Source organism: Stegodyphus dumicola, chromosome 1, assembly GCF_044657685.1.
Source record: "Stegodyphus dumicola isolate Sdum_Otavi_A_Nest chromosome 1, ASM4465768v1".
Taxonomy (NCBI): domain Eukaryota; kingdom Metazoa; phylum Arthropoda; class Arachnida; order Araneae; family Eresidae; genus Stegodyphus; species Stegodyphus dumicola.
The window spans coordinates 216,373,534-216,394,086 of record NC_140768.1 but is presented as its reverse complement, the minus strand read 5'-3'; the positions used below and the strand labels follow the sequence as shown (position 1 = coordinate 216,394,086).

Here is a 20,553-nt window from a genome sequence, read left to right as displayed (position 1 = left end):
CACAGCTTCAAACGTTCAGGCTAGCACCAGTGTCCGACATATAACAAAGGCATTGTATAGACTATATTCAACTGTCCACAAGATCTTGCGGAATATCCTCCGATATTATCCTTACAAACTTTCACTAGTGCATAGGTTGCTCCCACATGATTTAACATTTGACTGTGGTTCTCACTTCAGTTTCTTGTTCGCTTTGAGGTTGATTCAGAATGGCCTAGAAATATTCTGTGGATAGATGAAGCACATTTTCATTTGGATGGTGCAGTGCATAACTGACAAATTTGGGAATCAGAAAATCCACGTCATTTTCTGGACTCATTGCATTCACCAAAAATGATGGTGCTGTGTGGATTTTCTGCGTCATTGGCCCATACATTTTTGAGGAGCTAAGTTCCACAGATCCAGTGATATGCTGTATCACAGGGCAGTAATAGGCATTCAGAATTCTGCAAGCACATTAATGCCTTGCATGCACAATCTTTATGCAAAATGGAGCTCCTCCATGCATTGCATGGTGTGTTACGAATATTCTTAAATGTCACATTACAGAAGAATATGGTATTAGCCAGCACCTCGTAATGTATGGCCTCTTCAATCCCCAATACCAATCCATACGATTTTTGATATTGGGGACATTTGAAACATCTGGTAAGTTGCAAAAATCCAAGAACTTTACCTGATCTTGAAGCAAGCATTTCACGCCACATGCTGAACATTTCCTAGCACACGCTTCAGTCAACTGTGAAACCATGCCTCTTATGATTTCAGATGGTAGCTGAATAATGGCCATCATGTGGAACATCTGTTTTTTTTAATAGAACTTGTAAAATTATAAAACTATTGTAAAGGTGTGGCTAAATGTATAATTTATTAATATAACACCCTCTAGAGATGCTATTTGTAACTTTTTTTCCCCTTTTTTTCAGAAAGCAATACTCATCCCTTCATTAAGTCCAAAAATTTAAGTAAAGTACAAAATTTCATAATTTTCTGATCACTGGTTCCGCTTGTAGGCAGGTTTGAAATAGTATTCTTTAATTATAGACCTCTTGTATTTCAGAAAACATCAATTAATTGTGCATTAACCCTTTAACTGTCAAGTTATTTTGATGATTTAGGTACATAAATTGTCAATTTTTTGATTGCAAAAATCATATGTTTAGTACAAAATAAAATATACTAAATAATTAAAAATTAGTATTTTGAATTACATGCATAAAAATATTAAGGTTTTGTAGCCACTGCATATTCGCTTTAGGTGGCTGCCACTCAGCGTGGTAGTGGTAAAGTTTGCTTCTAGTGGAGCATTATTTTCTAAAAAAAAAAAAAAAAAAAAAAAAAAAAAATCTAAAATAAATAAATAAAAATGAATACTTATTAGTATTTCAGTTTTGAGTAGTATAACTGGAAATACTTTTCCAGGCAACAAACTAACTCCACGATCAGTACACCAGAATCGTGTTTCCTTACTTATCATTTTCCCATTTTTATCCTTTTTTGAACAACAAACTTTGCACTGTCTTATAGGCTCATGTTTCACAGGAGTAGGAGGAATGTGGGATGGAGAATCTAAATCATCTACAGTGGATGGACAAAAATATGGAAACACCTTGTGAAATGCATGTTTGAAAAGAAAGATTGATTTTAATGAAATATGTAGGTGGCACTGGCGTTTTTGACTACTGACGCCACCTATACAACTTCGTAAATGTGCTAAACAGCTCAGTTGTTGTCGGAGTACTGTTATGTGAGGTTGTCATTGCATTATGTCAGAGTTAACAGACTTTGAACGTGGGCAAATTGTTGGAGCACGTATGGTAGGTGCTTCCGTAAGCAAGGTAGCCGGGGTGTTTAGTGTTTCAAGAGGTACTGTATCGAAGATTTATTCCGCATATTTGAAAAGTGGAAAAACATCATCTGCTAAATCACAGCGCGGACGAAAGTGTGTCCTGAGTGATCGTGACAGACGATCATTAAGGGCAATTGTGACGAAAAATAAGAAGACCACAGCTGCAAAAGTTACTGCTGAAATGAATGTTGTGTTACCGAAGCCTGTGAATACCAAAACAATTAGAAGGGAGCTTCATAAACAGGGAATTGCTGGCCGTGCTGCAATTGAGAAGCCACTCATCAGTGATGCTAATGCCCATAACAGGAAAAGGTGGTGTTTAAGTCATAAAGCCTGGACTATAGAGCAGTGGAAGCGAGTAATATGGTCTGACGAGTCTTCTTTCACATTATTTTCCACTTCTGGCCGAGTTTACGTCTGTAGAACGCCATCTCAAGCCTATAATACAGACTGCTTGTTGCCAAGAGTGAAACATGGCGGAGGTTCTGTTATGGTTTGGGCAGCCATATCGTGGTTCTCTGCTAGCCCCATGATAACTGTGTCAGGGCACATGACTGCCAAGACTTATGTGAACATTTTGGCTGATCAAGTTCATCCCATGGTACAAACTTTGTCCCCGATGGTGATGGTGTCTTCCAAAACCACAAAACCCCTGTTCACACAGCTCACATTGTCCAGGACTGGTTTTCTGAGCACGAGGATGAGTTGTCCCATCTCCCCTGGCCACCACAGTCTCCAGACCTGAATATTATCGAACCTTTGTGGTCTACATTGGAACGAAAGTGCGTTCTCGTTATACACCCGCCAACATCGTTATCTCAACTTGCCACCATTTTGGAGGAGGAATGGTATAATATTCCAGGGTTCGTACGGTCCTTAAAAGTCCTTAATTTTTTCAAAAATGATTTTTGGTCCTTAAAAGTCCTTAATTTTGGCCAAAATGAATAAACGGTCCTTAATTTTGCTCATTTGACATTTCTTATCATTTCTAATGATTGCCATTCTAAGTGTGAATTACGATTTCTCATGAATATGGAATTAAAATTACACGGCTCTTAACCAATCTGTTGGCAGATTTGCGTTGCAAACGATAAAAAAAAAAAAAAAAAAAAAAAAAAAAAAACAATTAGCTACCCGAACGAAAGTATCGGTGTCTGATTGGCTATTCACCCAATCTTTCGAAACAGGTGTTATCCATAAATTTAGGCAGATTGTGACGAAAGCGTGAAGCCGGAAGTTCTTTAAGAGGCGAAAGTGGTGATGAAGGTGCTCGAGAAAAAAAAAAGGGGGGGATTCTGAAAATATTTGCCAAAATTAGAGCAATTCCAACTTGGAAGCCCTCAACCCTTCCGACGCCAATAGGAACGAGATGCCTGGAAAGTGCATTTTCAATAAACTGTGGCTTCATCAAGCTGACTACAAAGACTGGATATTGATGTATGGCAATTCTTAAATGTGGTCTTTGTCTGAAACAAATTGAAATTTCTAGAATGGGAGAGTCAGCGCTGAAAATTCACATGAAAATTAAGTTTCGTTTTATCATTTCAATTTGTTTTTACACGGTTTTGCTTAGCTCAATTTCTGTGTTTGTTTCAATTAAACCATAAATTAATTTTTTATCACCTTCTGCGGAGTTTATTCTCTTTTGCACATATCATATGTATGGGATATCGGGATTATGAGTTTATTTCTGCAGCTTGTCTGTTATCGATTTCGCGGGAAATCAATTGGCTCCATTTCGACTTCGCCAAGGGCAAATTCGGTAACGCTAGCCGAGAAAAAGTGAAGTTCGGAAATACGTTTTGAAGCTTCAATAGACAATTAAGTATTTGGTTTAAACCTATGTTGTTGATAATAGTGCATAATTTTTGCTAATGGCGATGCAATTATTAGTTGAAAATAACTAACTAATTAAAAATTTTTTAATATTTTTAAAGTTGAAAACAACTAATTGAAACTAACTTTCCTGAATTAACTAGATGCAAAATTAACTTTCATGAATTACTAAAGTTATTGGGTAGAAGTTTAACTGAAAATATACTTTCCGTATTAGATATATATATACTTATACAGTACAAAGTCCGAGGTCGGGACTTCGGCGATCCCAGATTTGAGATTTTTCCGGATATTAGATCATTTTAAATCTACTAAGATGGCACGTAGAAATTATAAAATTGAAAATATGAAATCGCGATTTATGAAATAATGAAGTATTTATGATTTAAAGGGTATCAAAATTTACAAAAGAAAAGAGCTTAATATTTATATGTTTACTTTATTAAACATTTCTTTCAATGTGAGTTGTTTGATTTGTTTTCTCTGCTAATACTTTAGACTAATACTATAGACATATAATTTCTTGTTCAGTTATTAAGTTCCATTGTTCAAGTCCTGTAATTGCTGTGTTGAGAATTCCGAATAACTTGTCAATCAAAGTTTTTTCTCGTTCAGTAACCTCTCTGTTACTTTCTTCACTATCGGTAGCTGTATTTTCTGGATTTAGAACCATACTACAGATTTTGCCCTCCGTTAATTGATTGATGATTGGGCATTGTCATCGCAATGAAAAACTTCTGTTTAACTTTGCTAAATTCTGCCGCCTGGTGCGGCCATGCGAGCTCTGGCGCTGGTTCTGGCTTTATGTGAATAACAAATCAGTTATTCTTAATTCAAATAGCACTAAATATAATCGTTTGTCCTATGAGTATCATTAACAAAATCTATTTTTAGCATAAGGAAAGAAATTTCTGCTAAATCTCCCCTTGTCAACATTTTAGCGCATTAAACTTAAATCTGTAATCGGATAATACTCTATTATTTGGCGTCGCTGCATGATTCATCACTCAAGTTGTCATCCTTTGATAAACATGCAGTGTTGAAAGCAAAATACAATAAATAATGATTCTCGATTTCGGCATCAAGGATATAAAATATTAGTTGGTGTAAAATTAACAAATGTTTCGGTTTGAGATTATGCCAAGCAGATACGCAGCTATGGAGTCAAGTTACTAATCACACAAATTTATTCTAAAATAATTATTTCTTCAATAATGAGATATTTTATTTAGCGCCAAACTGAGATTAAGAATCAGGATTTCCGGCATGCTTTTTTATGATGAGGGGAAAAATCTAATGCGCGTGCGTAAAGCATACCCCTTCCCTTCAAAAAAGCCCTAAAAAATTGGTTGGTGGTGGCTTTGAAGTCCGGATTTTAGATCATTCCAGATATTGGATGTCCGGATCTCGGACTTTGTACTGTATATATATATCTTTCAAAATATAACTTACCAGTATGGATTCACTCTTTTAAAATAATTCTACTTTAATTAAACTTAGGAGATAATATAATCAATTAATCAATATTGTTTAGGAAATAAATTATATATATATAGTAAAAAATGTATATTTTCACTATTCAAGTATTCACTGTGACAAGTATTCCCATCTTGTCACTTGAACAGGCCTCTGTGGAAAGGGGCTTCTCTGTAAATAAAGCAATTGAAATTGAAAATTTAAGTGACTCATCATACATTTTTCAACGCACAGTATTTGATTACATAAAATTTTCTGGAGGTGTTCTTAATATCGAAATTAATAAGAAATGAGATCAGCAGCAGCTTCTGCAAGAAGTGGAGTTCGTTATTTAGAAGTTCAGTATTTAGAAGAACAAAAATCTGTAATTAAATCTGAAAATTCAAAGAGGAAAAGAAATATTATTGAGAAAGAAATTGATTATATGAAGCAGAAGAAAAAATTTCTTCAAAGGGACATTAAAGACATTAATGAAGAAGTAGATGCTTTAGCAGATGAAGCTGAGACCAGCAGGAACGTTGATTTGTTTATCAAAGCAAATGAACTTAGAAGAATAGTTAAAGAAAAGGAAATAGACATAAATAAATTAGATGTTAAAATAGCTGAAAAGATTTCAGATTTAAAAAAAGCACAAATGTTTTGTATCTTTTATTGTACGGTTTATTATTCTAGTATCTTTCAAAAAACCAAGGAAATAAATTGTATGTTTACAAATCAGTTATTTTAATGTGCAAAATATTCTTACATTGTGATTATAATAGTAGTTGACTGTGTTTAAATAAATATCAAATAAGTTAAATAATAATCATGTAAATCTCTAAGATACTGACTGTTATTAGTGTAAAATACACTTATACATGTTTTTCAAGAAATTATGTTCCTAATTTAATGTTATCTACTTCATAACTTGTAGGGAGTTAATTTAATTTTCAAAATTAAAATTGTTTTATGGTAAGTATTAAATTGAATTTAATTAATAGTGCATAATATACACTTCTGTTAGTTTCTTAAAGTGAAATTACAAGCATGAAGTCGGTTTGTATGGATAATTGCTTTATTCTATTCATTTTTTTTTTGTTTGCTGATAGGTCCTTAATTTTTTCTTTGATGGTCCTTAAAAGTCCTTAATTTTCATGTAAGGAAATGTGTACGAACCCTGTATTCCCTTGGCAAACATACAGGAACTGTATTTATCCATTCCGAGAAGACTGCAAGCTGTTTTGGATGCCAACGGGTTTCCTACACCATATTAAGCAAAGAAACATGTTTTTTTTTTAAAGGTGTTTCCATATTTTTGTCCAACCCCTGTATATAACGTTTCAAAGAACTGGACACCATTTTGCAATAAAAAATGCCACACACTTTGAACATAAACTTCTATCCTTTGAAACCTTCAGTAAAGTGCTGCCATATATTGAATTGAAGCCAAAATAAACTTCTCACAATATATATTCGGGTATAACAATACGATGCACTCAAAAAAAAAATTACCCGAGTAATACTCGGGCGTGTCATTTTGGAGCACCAGTGCTGTGCCCGAGATTATTTCGGGCAAACAGTTGAAAGGTTAAACCTGTAGAATGCATATTTCTGATAATGTATCAAGATTTATATTTTTGTTTGTGTAATTTGTTATATATTCATATAGCATTACTTGAAATTGAAGCAGAATGCAATAAATATTATGCCTAGATCAATGTGCCAATTGTTTTCCGTGGTCCCAACGGTGCTGCAGCTGGTGTTGCTGCTCAACATTCACAGTGCTTTGCTGCCTGGTATTCCAATTGCCCTGGTTTGAAAGTCATCTCACCATATTCATCAGAAGACTGCAAAGGATTACTTAAAAGTGCAATAAGGGATCCAGATCCAGGTCACTTGAAGATTTTTAATTTTCAGTGTTGTAAATTTTGGAAAGCTTCACATAATTATTTCTTTGAAAATCTCAAATAATTATATTTTAATGAGACAGTTTAATTTCTAAAATGAAAAGTGCTGAATTTTTTATCGAAAGCAGCCAGGAGTATTGGTTTGATAAATAATGAACAGTAATATATAAAAAAACAGTAAAAACATAAAAGAATGTAAAGTTAAATTTTCAAATGGAAATTGATGAACAAAAAAAGAGTAAATAAAACATGATATGGATGCATTGGCATGGTGTCGAGGAAGTAGTAAAACTAGGCTAGTTCCCTATCATTTTAGATAATAACATTTTCCAGTAAATTTTTACTTGACATTTGAAATATTAAAAGGGATGTCATTTTCCCTCTATGTACTCAGACCATTATGTGAATCTGATGAGCTTGATTTGTACAGTACAAAGTCTTTAATCCAGACTCGTCGGGACTTCGGCGATTCCGGATCAGGGGTTTTTCTGTATTATAGATCATCAATTTGAATCTGGTAAGATGGCATGCAGAAATTATAAAATTAAAAATATGAAACCATAATTTATTAAATAAAGAATTTTGATCTAAAAGGTATAAAAATTTACAAAAAAAAAAAAAAAAAAAAAGCTTAATATTTATTTGTTTACTTTATTAAACATTTCTTTCAATGTAAGTTGTTTAAGTTACTTCGTTTTATGTGCTAATACTTTCTCTTTAATTCTATAAACAGACATAATTTCTTGTTCAGTTACAAAGTTCCGCTGTTCAAGTCCTGTAATTGCTGTGCCGAGAATACGGACTAACTTGTCAATCGAAATTTTTTCGTTTTTACTAACCTCTTTCTTCATGCTTTTATCCATTTTTTGCTGTAATTCCACTTTTTGTTTGATGGACATTGAAACATGCTTTTGCTTTGTAGATCCTTTGGCAGCTCCAGAATTGGAAACTCTTTTTGACATAATCAAAAGTTCAAACTTACTTTTTATAAAATTGCTTTAACAGTCTGCAAAAAATAATAAGCTGGATCCAATTAGAAGATTAAAGAACAACGCAATCTGCAACATTAACTGAAATAGATAATTAGATAATTTTAGCCTAGCTTATACCGTCCGTTATACATTAAACGTGCATGTGTAAACTTATTATGCGCATGCGTAAAGGTATTATACGCATGCGTAGAAAGTTTGTAGCTTTGAGGTATGGATTATAGATCATTCCGGATTATGAACATCCGGATTAAAGACTTTGTACTGTATTATCTCTGCATAAGTTCAGACTATCTGATTTTGATTTGTTCTCATTCGACTATAAGGGTGTAACTGACAGTTAGAGGCCGCAAAAAATTATCATTTTAGATAATAGCATTTTCCAGTAAATTTTTACTTGACGTTTAAAATGGACGTCATTTTTTCCTCTTTAGTCACACTATTATGTGAATCATATGAGGTTAATTTGTATCATCTCTGCATGAGTTCAGAGTATCTGATTTTGACCAGTTCTCAATCCACTATGGGGGGAACTGACACTTACAGGATGCAAAAAATAAAAAAATTTTCATGGTAACATTACTTTAACTTTTAGTGCCATACTACTGTAAGTTCATAAAGTTCTTATTGTGTTATGATAATGGAGTTTAAAGTAAAATATACGCTAGTGTGCAAAATTTTAGCAACAATAATTTTTCAACATAACAACCATAAAAATTTTTAATAGGCCCTTTTATGACCAGTACGATGAAAAGTCAACTCAGTGGAAAGGTGATGCATATGCAAATATCAATATTATGATGTCAAAGTGTACTGCAGGGCACACAGAACGTGAGGAGTCAAAGCATGTAGTACAAGAAAACTTAAAAAGAAGAAAGGAAGATTGCACATGCAGTATGGCTACAAGAAAACATCAAGATGCTTTTACTAATTGTAGAATGATGAGCAAGCTTGGAAAGGGATGTAGTTTGATGTCCACTTCCAAGAGTTTGAAATTGATAAAATTGTTGTTCATGAGCTTGGAAAGCTTTCCAAATGACAGATACAGCTATAAGAAAGGTTGATGGTGGTTGGCCAAGGAAAAGAAAAATGATGCACATGCAGTATGGCTACAAGAAAACATCAAGATGCTTTTACTAATTGTAGAATGATGAGCAAGCTTGAAGAGGGATGTAGTTTGATGTCCACTTCCAAGAGTTTGAAATTGATAAAATTGTTGTTCATGAGCTTGGAAAGCTTTCCAAATGACAGATACAGCTATAAGAAAGGTTGATGGTGGTTGGCCAAGGAAAAGAAAAATGACTGATGATTAATATATCATCTTGCAAGTGAAAAGAGATTGAAATCAGACAGCGGGCAACATTGCTTAGCAGTTGCACAGATCGAAGAAAAAGTGTCTCTGTTTACTGTGGCCAGGTGACTTCATGAAGGTGGTCTTTTTGCCTGCCATTCTGAATGCAGTACACAAAGATTGGACACCCCATCAATGGAGTCGCGTCTTCGTTACTGATGAGAGTCATTTCAATCTGATAAACGATTCTTGGTGGCAGTTGATATGGAGACAGGTTGTGACATGCTTTCATGCTATTAGGACCTATTATAAGGGAAAAAGATTACTGGGCTGGTTCAGGCATGCATGTATGGGAAGACATTGTGATAAACAGATGGACAGAACTCCATCTTTACAACAGAGGTTCACTTACTGACGATTGTTATTATGATAAAGTTATCCTCTCCCAGGTGCATTTTTTCCAGGGTGCGGTTGGTCCCAACCTATTTTTTATGGATGACAGTGCACAGCCATATAGAGCTTATGCTGTTGGGTAGCTCCCAGAAAGTGCAGCTATCCACAGAATAAATTGGCCAGCATGCATATGTTGTATGTTGAATATTTGTGGGATACTTTAGGCAGATAACTGGCAGCATTATCTTACTGCCTCTGGGGAACACAGCATAACTGAAACAGATGCTTTTTGAAGAATAGGAACTCTTACCCCAAGAACTGTTAGTTAATCTAGTGTTGGTTATTGATAGGTGGTGCAATGCTTAGGGGAGGTCATATCCCTTACTATGGCTCCTTGGTTTGTTGTTCTTCCTCTTGGCCAGACAATTTTTTGTACTAGTGTTATTCTGTCAATAAAAAGGCCTTCTTTTTATTTCATACTGTATGCATCATATTAATTTTTTTTGATACTCCAATCATCCTTTACGTACTGAATTGAGTATGAATTTCATGTCTCCCAATTGAAATTTTCCCAAATTATGGTCAAAATCAGATTAAGTTGTTAACTTTTGCACACTTGTGTGTTTTTGCAGCAGTTGAGGTTAAATTATGTTAAATTATGTAGTAACATGAAGAGTTCCACAAAGGAGCTCGTTAAGAAACATGCACAAATAAATTATTAATCTATTTTAGGTCAATCCTGTCACTATTAGAATGCTGTGATCTTGACCATCTCTATACCGTATCTTTTGAGATCTCATGTTTGCAATAGAAACCATAAATTATTGTAAAAGATAACCCTATCACAAATATACAGATTTGCTCAAAGATGAAAAATTATACCTGTCATCCCAAATATTATATAGTTTCAAAGCAGTACACGATATACTGGGAAATTTCCATTTTGCTGGCCTGGGATTCTTTTTTTAAATATATATTTCTTTAAATTATTTAATCATTTATTAAAATATTATCTTGATTTCCCCACTATTCTCAATTTTTCTAAACATATTAAAACATCTTTTAAATTAAAAAATATTTTTCTTATGCCTAGTTTTCTTTGATGAAAATAATATACCACTACAGTACATAGTCCGAGATCTGGACTCGCCGGGACTTTGGTGATTCCGGATCCGAAAGTTTTCTGGATTAGATCATGGCATGTAGAAATTATAAAATTAAAAATATGAAATCATGATTTATGAAATAATGAAGCATTTGTGATCTAAAAGGTATCAGAATTTACCAAAAGAAAAAAAAAAAAAAAAAACCTTAATATTTATTTGTTTACTTTATTAAACATTTCTTTCAGTGTAAGTTCTTTAAGTTCCTTTGTTTTTTTGTGCTAATAGCTAATACTTTCTGTTCAATTCTGTAGACAGACATAATTTCTTGTTCAGTTACAAAGTTCCATTGTTCAAGTTCTGTAATAGCTGTGTCGAGAATTCCAATCAACTTGTCAATCGAAATTTTTTCGTTTTCAATAACCTCTCTGTCATTTTCTTTACTATTGGTAGCAGTGTTTTCTGGATCTAGAACCATACTACAGGTTTCACCTCCGTTAATTGATTGATGATTGGGGCATTGTCAATGCTATGATAAACTTCTGTTACCTCATCTTCATTTATTACCGATTCTTCACAATATCTATTAGATGAAAAATTTCTCCTTTGGTTTGCGATATCTGAAAACCTTCAAATTCACGGCTATCATCTTCATCATCCTCACCATGAAATATGGTAGCTGGACATAAATTATGCCAAGCATTTTTTTAGTATCTGGAGAAACATACTTCCATGATCTTGCAATGCTCCACACAGCAGATTTTATGCTAAAATATTTCAAATTTTCTTGAATAGGGTTGCCATAATTAAAAAAATTTAACATGGATTTTAAAAATGCTAATTTACATTTGCATTTCAGTGCGCACACTATTCTGATGTCAGTAGGCTGAATGATAAATGTACATTTTGGAGGAAAGAATAATAAGGATACATTATCCTTTATTAAAACTTGTATGTGAAGTATGAGCCAGACAGTCGTCTACAATCAAGACAAGTTTTGCATCATCAGGTAAACCAACCGAATTCAAATGTTGCCGAGCCTCGGGTATGAAATGATTTTCAAACCAATCATTCATTAACACTTGCGTCATCCATGCTCTTTTATTTGCATGATATAAAATGTGGGAAATCTTTACTTTTTTAAATGCTTGAGGTCGTGTATTTTTACCGATTACGAAAAGTTGACACTTGTGCATTCTTGCAGCATTTGCGCATGCTAAAATTGTTAGTCTCGCTTTGGAATTTTTTACATTTGTTGGAACGTTTTCTGTAGAGCTCACCAAGATATTTCGTGGTACATATTACATTAAAGACCAGTTTCATCAGCATTGTAAATTTTTTCTGGAGATAACTTTTCACTATTCAACGAGCTCATCTGCAAATAGTTCAGCACCTTCAGTATTAGCTGAAGTGTTTTCACCAGAAATTTTTAATTGCCTTATACCATGACAAATTTTGAATTTGGCTAACCAACCTTTCGAATATGTGCACTAATTTTTTAAGTTCATTTCTTCATGAAATACTTTGGCTTGAGACATTAGCGTTGGACCTGTCAGTGGCATGCCCTCGCCGTGACTCTGTCTGACTCATTCAATCATCCTTTTTTCATGATCGTCACTCTTAGATAACAAATAATTTTTTAGTTATTCATTGCGAGTGGGGTGTCGGAATCCGAAAAATTCAAGAACTTCCTTTTCTGTTGTGTCGTATACAGTTGACTTTCCAATGCTATACACCTCGTGTAATTTTGAGATGGATATACCTGTAGCCATTTTTTGCAGCAGTTTCACTTTTTATTTAATGAACATCAGAACGTGCTTTCGCTTAGTGGATCCTGTTGCAGCTCCAGAAATAGAAACTCTTTTTGACATAATCGAAAGTTCAAACTTTAATTTTCATGAAACTGATTTAGCAATAATAGCCTGTAAAAAATAATAAGACGGATTAATTCAGAAAGTTAACGAACAACACAATCTACAATATTAACTGAAAAATCAGAAAGTTAAGGAACAGTGCTATCTGCTATATTAACTGAAATTTCGTGAAATTGGGTAAAGTATAATTTTAGCCTACTTTAATAACATCCACTATACATTACTGGCTATGTATCATGAGATTGGCGTCGAAAGACAAGTTCTTACGCTAAATTTTGTCTCGCTTTTAATGTGCACTGAGACAATTAAGTCTGAATTGTATTAAATTAGTTATTTATTTTACTTACATCTATTTTTTGCACATGTTTAAGTTTTATCTGAGTCCTGAGTAAATAAATTCCCACATATACTTAAGGCTTTTCGAGGACCGTACTAGATATTTTCCCCCCTGATGCAGTCTCTGTGGGTCCTAAATTCTATTACCAAACACCTTAAGTTCTGAAATTTTGCCATCCCTAAATTTTGGGCCTTAGTGCATTCTCAAATTCTAAAAATTTTGTCATCCTTTAATTTTGTTGCTTGGTGCTTCTGTAAATTTCCCCAAAATTGTCTTCCGTTAATATTGTATTGTCTGGTGCTGCCATACAACCTGTGGTGCCGGTTCTGGGTTTAAGTGAATAAACAAATCAGTTATTCTTAATTCAAATAGCACTAAATGTAATCTTTTGGCCTCTGAGTATCCTTAACAAAATCTACTTTTGGCATATGGAAAGAAATTTTTGTTAATTTTTTCCTCATCAACATTTCTTACCGCATTTGACTTAAATCTCTAATGATCGCAAGTGTAATGCCAATATAAAAAAATAGCATACTCTTTGTTATTCAATACTATTATAAAAAAAAGTATTTAGCTATTGCTGCATGAGTCACTACTCAAGTTGTCATGTGTCATGTGTTGATAAACATGTGGCAATGAAAGCAAAATATAAATAATGATTCAGGTTGGCGTCAGAGATATAAAATATTAGTAGGTGTAAAATCAACAATTTTTCTACTAGAATGTTTCGGTTTGAAACCAGGCAGATACTCAGCTATGGAGCCAAATTATTGATCACACAAATTTATGCTAAAATGTTTGCTTCTTTAATAATGAGGAATTTTATTTACTGCTGAAGTAAAATTAAGAATCAAACTCTCCATATGATTTGTTATGAGGGGGAAAAATACCAAATGCACATACATAAAACACATAACAAATCCTGACCCCTCTAAAAACAATGATTGGCTTTGAGTTAGGTCTTTCTGGACATCCAGAGCTTGGTGTATGAAAGATAACAAGAAATTTAAATATTTTTTAATATTTTAATTTTTTATAATATACAAGCATAGTATACTTTTCATGATATTATTAGGTTAAGATTTCATGTCACATTTAATTGTGATTATTTTAATTAAGGCATAATTTATTAATGTATTCATTAGAAAATGGAATTCCTTTAAGTTGTATCATAAGCAGTATACTTACTTACCTGACAGCTTTTCTACATTTGTATTTACCTAATTATATTTATTTTTTTAAAATTTAAATATTATAAATAAATGCTGAACAGTTACTTTAATTAGTTAAATAGCCCTCAATACTAACTTTTTAGTATTTTTTTAAAAAATATATAATGTATGGTTTCATTTGATATTAAATCATTTATATATAAAGCAAAGAGGAAGTTGGCAGCAAGAATTATATTGATACAAAGAATTACTAGAACCATGTTGAGTGCACTGCATTTAAATTTAAGCACTTGTATTGAATAACAATTGTTAAATATTACATTGAAATGTGTTCTAAATATCTGAATTGATTATAAATTTGAGTTTTTATCTTCAGGCATATTTTGTATTTCTAATAAATTTCTATTGACATTCTAATTTGCAAAAATAAGTGAAATTATTTTGAGAATATTTTGAAGCATTTAGTAAGTTATGTTCTTAAAATATGCAAGTAATATGCACAATGTCACATCAAATTAACAATGTTTTATGAATTTTCTCTCATATGTATTATAGTAATAATAATAGCAGTATCTTTCATTTTACTGTTGCAGTTGTAAAACTATTTAGATAAGTTTCGCTGGGTTGCCATGCTATCTGAGAAACCAGGAAAAGTCAGGGAATATGAAAATTGACTGAAACGTCAGGGAGAAATCAGGGAATTTAATATTTTAGTCAAAATCTGGAAATGTCAGGGAATTTCATATGATGATCCCCCCTCCCAAAGCGAGTTTTACGCCAGTGTTGGAAGCAATCACTTTCTTGGCGAATTATGTATCGCATGAGCATCATTTGGGCAGCTAGCTTAGAGCCAATTTTTGTAGTTCCAATCAGATTGTCTTTTAGAAATTCATAGCATGTTTCCAGCAACCTTGGTTTCTAGTAACATCGAGAATCGAGAGACTCGCATGTGCATGTGCAGTGCATGTTGAATGAAAAAAAAATACCTTCCCATTCTCATATAAAACAAAATCAGTTTAATCCTAGTATACAGTACACATGAGATTTGGCAACGTTATGATGAGCAGTAAACCGGACATTTAAAGTAAACTGGTCAATTTGGTGTTAGCGACAATTTTCAAAATTGTGCGAAGGCCTACTAGGATTTTACCATAAAATCATTTAAACCTTTTTTTCTGAATTTAATAAATGCTTTATTTGTCATTGTTCGGTAAAATAAAAAAATAGTAATCAGTCATCTAGGCTAACTGTTTAATACAATTATACTCACCAAAGAATCGTTGATTATTTTAATTCAGTTTTTAATCTTTAAGTAACTTACTTTACTGTTATTCATATGATTTAATCTGGCTTCTTCCTTCTAAATTTGTTTATTATTAGTTAATAATACTATAAAGTATTTCTCCCGCCTTCTTAGCATGTCTTCGTGGTGTAATGGTCAGCACACTTGGCGCTTATTCTAGAGGTCTGAGTCCCGGCAAGGGCATTCCTAATTTTTCATGTCTCCCGCTTTTTTTTTTTTTTTTTTTTTTTTAAAAAAAAAAAAAACCTTATGTTTCTACAATACATTTAGATTTTAGGGAATTTTCTCTGGCATACTCCTGAAATTAATTCTAGCAGTATGATGACAGACCGTCACGAAATTGAATGCACAAATTTCTTGCTTGTGTGTGCTGCTAAATAAATATAAAATATGTGAATTTGTTTAAAAATATCTAAGTAGATTTCTTTCTTTCGTTTAGCTGCAGAAAGAAAAATACATTTTTTAATCCAGATTGGGCAGATTCTAATCTCAGTCTTCATTGGAGGAAACAACTTCTTTATAGTTATAATAGTAATATTTGAAATATTTGAAGCTTAAATATTTGAAGGCCAACCTATTATATGTAATTGTCAAATAGTTGTGTTTCCTAGTGTCATAATTAATTTACGTTTTAGCACAGCCAACATGCACTATGCGGGTAGACTGGAATTTTCTTAAAAAACACCTGGAAAAGTCAGGGAATATCATTCAGCTGTTTGAGTGGCAACCCTGGTTTTGTATAATTTGAAGAGTTTATGTTTTATATATATCCATTTATATGTAGCGTATTCGGAAACTAAGTATTGTTTCATTCTAGCGCTGTCGCAGCGCTGTGGTAGGCGCATGCGCACTAGTCTTTCTTGTTCACTGACTTTCAATTGTCGCCATTTTGGTTGCTCTATGTTGTGTTTTCAGTTTGCTGTGCACATTCAAAATGTTTAAGACAATTAGTTCTCCCGCTGACTGTGAGATTCGTGCCCTGATTAAATTTTTGAATGCGAGGAATGTTAAACCGGCCGAAATTTATCGTCAAGTGACAGAAGTTTACGGTGAATACGCGATAAGTGATGGAATGGTGAGAAAGTGGGTAAGAATGTTTAATGCTGGTCAAACAAATGTCCACGCCGAGCCTTCTGTTGTCACCAATGATTTGGTAAGGAAAGTTGATGAAGCAATTCATGAGATCAGACGCTTCACAATGACAACTCTTTCACGTACTGTTTTGTTCGAAATTGTGTCTGACCGCTTGAATTATCGCAAACTGTGTTCCAAAAATGCTCACTGATGTTCACAAAACAAAGATACTTGGTACTGCCCTAACATTTCTCACGCGGTACAGTGATGAGGGAGAACTCTTTTTAAACCAAATTGTGACAGGTGATGAAACTTGGGGGTGTCATTTCACACCAGAATCGAAACAACAATCGATGGAGTGGAGACACACTCACTCTCCGAAAAAACAAAAGTTCAAAGTGACAATGTCATCACAAAAAATCCTGTGCACTGTCTTCTGGGATAGGAAAGGCGTTTTGCTTACTGAATTTCTTCCCAGAGGTGAAACCATTAATGCGGCATGATATTGTGAGACTTTAACAAAACTAAGGCGTGCCATTCAAAACAAACGAAGAGGAATGCTCAGTAAAGGAATTGTGTTGCTCCATGACAATGCTCGGCCCCATACTGCTGGCGTCCCTCAATCGTTAATTCGACAGTTTCATTGGGAGCAGTTCGATCACCCGCCGTACAACCCGGACTTGGCGCCGTCCGACTATCACTTGTTCCTGCACATGAAGTGCGAGCTTGGTGGCAAGTGCTTTGGATCTGACGATGACACGAAAAATGCTGTGGAGTCGTGGTTATCGATACTGGCGGGAAGTTTCTTTGACGATGGTATACAAAAACTGGTCACCCGCTATGACAAGTGTTTGATCATTGGCGGAAACTATGTTGAAAAATAGTTTAAGACGTGTATTTTCATGTAAAAATAAAATTGGATTCGAAAAATTGTTTTACAATTTTTTTTTTTCCAAAACGGTACTTAGTTTCCGAATACGCCTTGTAATAAATTGTTTTAATGTCTATTTCCTCCCTAAAAGTGAGGATAAAAAGTTAAATTACTACAGTGATGTAGCTTTCATTCTGCATTAGGCAATTCTGTAATTATAGGGGATCATCAGTAAGTTTGGTTTATAAATTATAAAATATCTCTGTATAATTTTTGTATTATTAATAATGAATAGTTATTAAAATATATCTTTGAATATGATGGCAGTTTTAATGTTCTGTTTATATGTCATTTAAGCTGCACATTTTCTTTCATACTACTATTTCATGGTTGGTCTGATTACATAATTGATTCATAAGATAAAATTAAAAAAAAATCATAATAAAAAATTGTAAATAAATAAAATATGAATTGTTAATTACATTAGTAAACATAAATCTTTTTTCTACTCATTGCATCATATTCAGCTTTCTTCTCAAGTGTGGCTTTATGGCCATATCACAAAATGTTTATAGTAAGAACCGAGTTTAGAATTCATAACTATTCCTAATAAAATATGTTTAAGATGTATACCTATGTGTAAATTAACATTTTATATTAATAAATATAAAATATTTATACAAAAATTAAAATTTTGGGTATGAAAATAATACACTTACCATTGCTTTTACATGCTTTAAATTATAAAGTACTTTTTTAATTAATTGTCCAAATTTAGAACTTTTTAGGTAACTTTCTGCTAACATAAAATTAACAAAGTGACAACCTTATGTTTGTCATAGATTTTAATCAAGACTATCAGTTTTTTAGGGCTAGAAGTATAGGTCTTTCAGGCATCTACAGGAGCGAAAACCTGTACGTGGTTGCCCTCGAAATTGATATAGTTCTTGACTAAACTTACGGCAAACACAAGGTTGTTGCTTTGCTAATTTTATGTTTTACTTCAGTGTGTTTCTCTGCTATCCTAACGTTTTGCGAAATTTAGAATAATTTAAAGAATTCTGACTTTATCAAAATTATAATTTATTGTTGAGAGTTTATTTTATATTGACACTTCAATAGTTTATTTTACATTAGTTATATTTAAATAAGTTAAATTATACTGTGAATCTTTGAATTTTAGTAATGGATTTTCTACATGTTCTTATCAATGTTATTTTTAGTTGTATTTCTGGAAAATGAATTATTGTATGGTGTTGCATTTGAAATGTCAGATGAAGCTAGGTCCAAGGATTTCACATTACCCATAGGAAAAGCTAAAATTGAAAAGCCAGGTTTGTATTAAATTATTTTAGCCTTCCTTTTTTTATGAATTTTCTAAAGTATCTTAAATATGTAATTTGCTCACCACATCTAAAAATTATGAGATTAGTCATTCATCAGTAGCATAGGTATGTAGTAATGAGAACGAGCCAACTCCCTCTTTAGCTAAGGATGCATTAACTGGATTTTGTTTTAAAAAGTTAAGTTTGTTTATTGTGGAATGATGGAGAAATTACCAACATGAACCATTGGAATAAAGCAAAATTTTTACAAAAAATACAAAGAAGAAAAGGAAATGGTGTTTCATAACAGCACGGCAGTGATAGAAGATTGAAGTCACAGTATTTTGGAATTATTTTTATATACAAGAGGGAATAACTGAGTTGCAAATAGTTTGCAACATTATTAAATCAGCTGTTAAAAATAAATTAGTACTTTTTGATTATCCACACTCCTAGTTTCAACCTTTGATGCCATGTTTTGGCACATTTTTAGCATGATTGCAATTACAGCTGACTTATGTATGCACAGAGTATACATGTATTTGAATGTGTATTGATTTACACACTTTTTATTTAGCTGTTGTATCACTTAACAGCATCCATTGGCTGTAAAAATGTAAACATCAGCTTATAGGTTTTTGTTTATTCTTATAAAATTTTGTTTTTTATAAAATGCATCTTCTTATTTATTAATGGAACTTTATCTGTGAAGTATAAAGATAGTCAAATATACATTTATCTCCAATTCACAAAGTTTTCCAATACTTATCGGTGCTTTTTTGTTGTTGTTGGGAGTGTGGATAATTAAAAAAAATACCTTTAAGTGTATAACCCTTAATAATCTGTTTTCCCATCAACTACTATCGAAATTCAAGAATAATATAAACAAAAACTTTGTTCTTTTTGTTTTGAAGTGTGTTCCAGTTCTAAATGTAATATAAAAAACCAAATGAATTTATTCTCTGAATTAAACTGCTTAAAATGCACATAAATTTAAACTGAATTGCAATATCATTTCTTATCCATCCTGTGTTCTTTCAACTCAGTTGCTCTCAACCTATTTTTCTTCATGTACCCATTTCGGTACTGCCATAAGATCATTTGCCCCTTTTCCAAAACCCGAAATATATATACATGTGTTTAGATTTATATTATTTTTTAACATGTTGTAAAAATTACACAGCTAAAATACAGATAATGTTGATAAATGCTAAAACTTGAAAAAATTTCTTTTTTTATATTCATAAACTAAAACTATTTATAGCTAAATGAAAGGTTGATCACATCATATAAGAGTTCATTCTTAGTATTATCTCTGTTAATTGGAAGTCTGCTATATAATGAAATACGTTTAATGCGAAAACGCTTAAGACAAAATATTGGTTAACACGAAACAATACAACGGTCCCAACAAACTGCTATGTATTTTCCTGCATTTTGTTTCTCTTAACACAAAATGAAAATCGCTTAACATGAAAAGATATCCTTTCTGGACCTGTACAAAATACGGAAAACACCGTCCTCACAGGCGAGATTTAAGCGGGGTGTGAAATGAAAGAGCTGGTATCACATGTTTTGTAGAAAGAAGAATAAGTTGGCTTTGAAATACCCTTGGAATAGCCTGTGACACGAGCCAGTTTTGTTTATCTAAGCTACTTTGACCTTCCACCCCTACAAACGCCACACAAACATCTCATTTCTCATCAGTTTGCTTTGGAATTCGGTGATGCGTACATCGCAGTTTGAGTAAAAATCGGTGAGTTTGGTTCATATG

At 32.9% G+C, this 20,553-nt stretch overlaps 2 protein-coding genes across 4 annotated transcripts in view; one reads left to right on the top strand and one right to left on the bottom strand.

Moving 5' to 3' along the window:
• Pdhb (Pyruvate dehydrogenase E1 beta subunit) overlaps positions 1–20,553 on the top strand; it is a 59,478-nt gene that overhangs the window by 24,540 nt on the left and 14,385 nt on the right. For both annotated transcript variants that reach the window (XM_085825527.1, XM_085825528.1), the window contains exons 7-8: positions 6,854–7,031; positions 18,678–18,788. In XM_085825527.1, the coding sequence (XP_085681653.1) occupies positions 6,854–7,031; positions 18,678–18,788 (289 nt within the window). The remainder of the gene's footprint in view (positions 1–6,853; positions 7,032–18,677; positions 18,789–20,553) is intronic.
• LOC118201136 (uncharacterized) overlaps positions 11,039–20,553 on the bottom strand; it is a 385,427-nt gene continuing 375,912 nt past the window's right edge. For both annotated transcript variants that reach the window (XM_085825469.1, XM_085825458.1), the window contains exon 29: positions 11,039–12,745. The gene's annotated coding sequence lies outside the window, so the exon portion shown is untranslated. The remainder of the gene's footprint in view (positions 12,746–20,553) is intronic.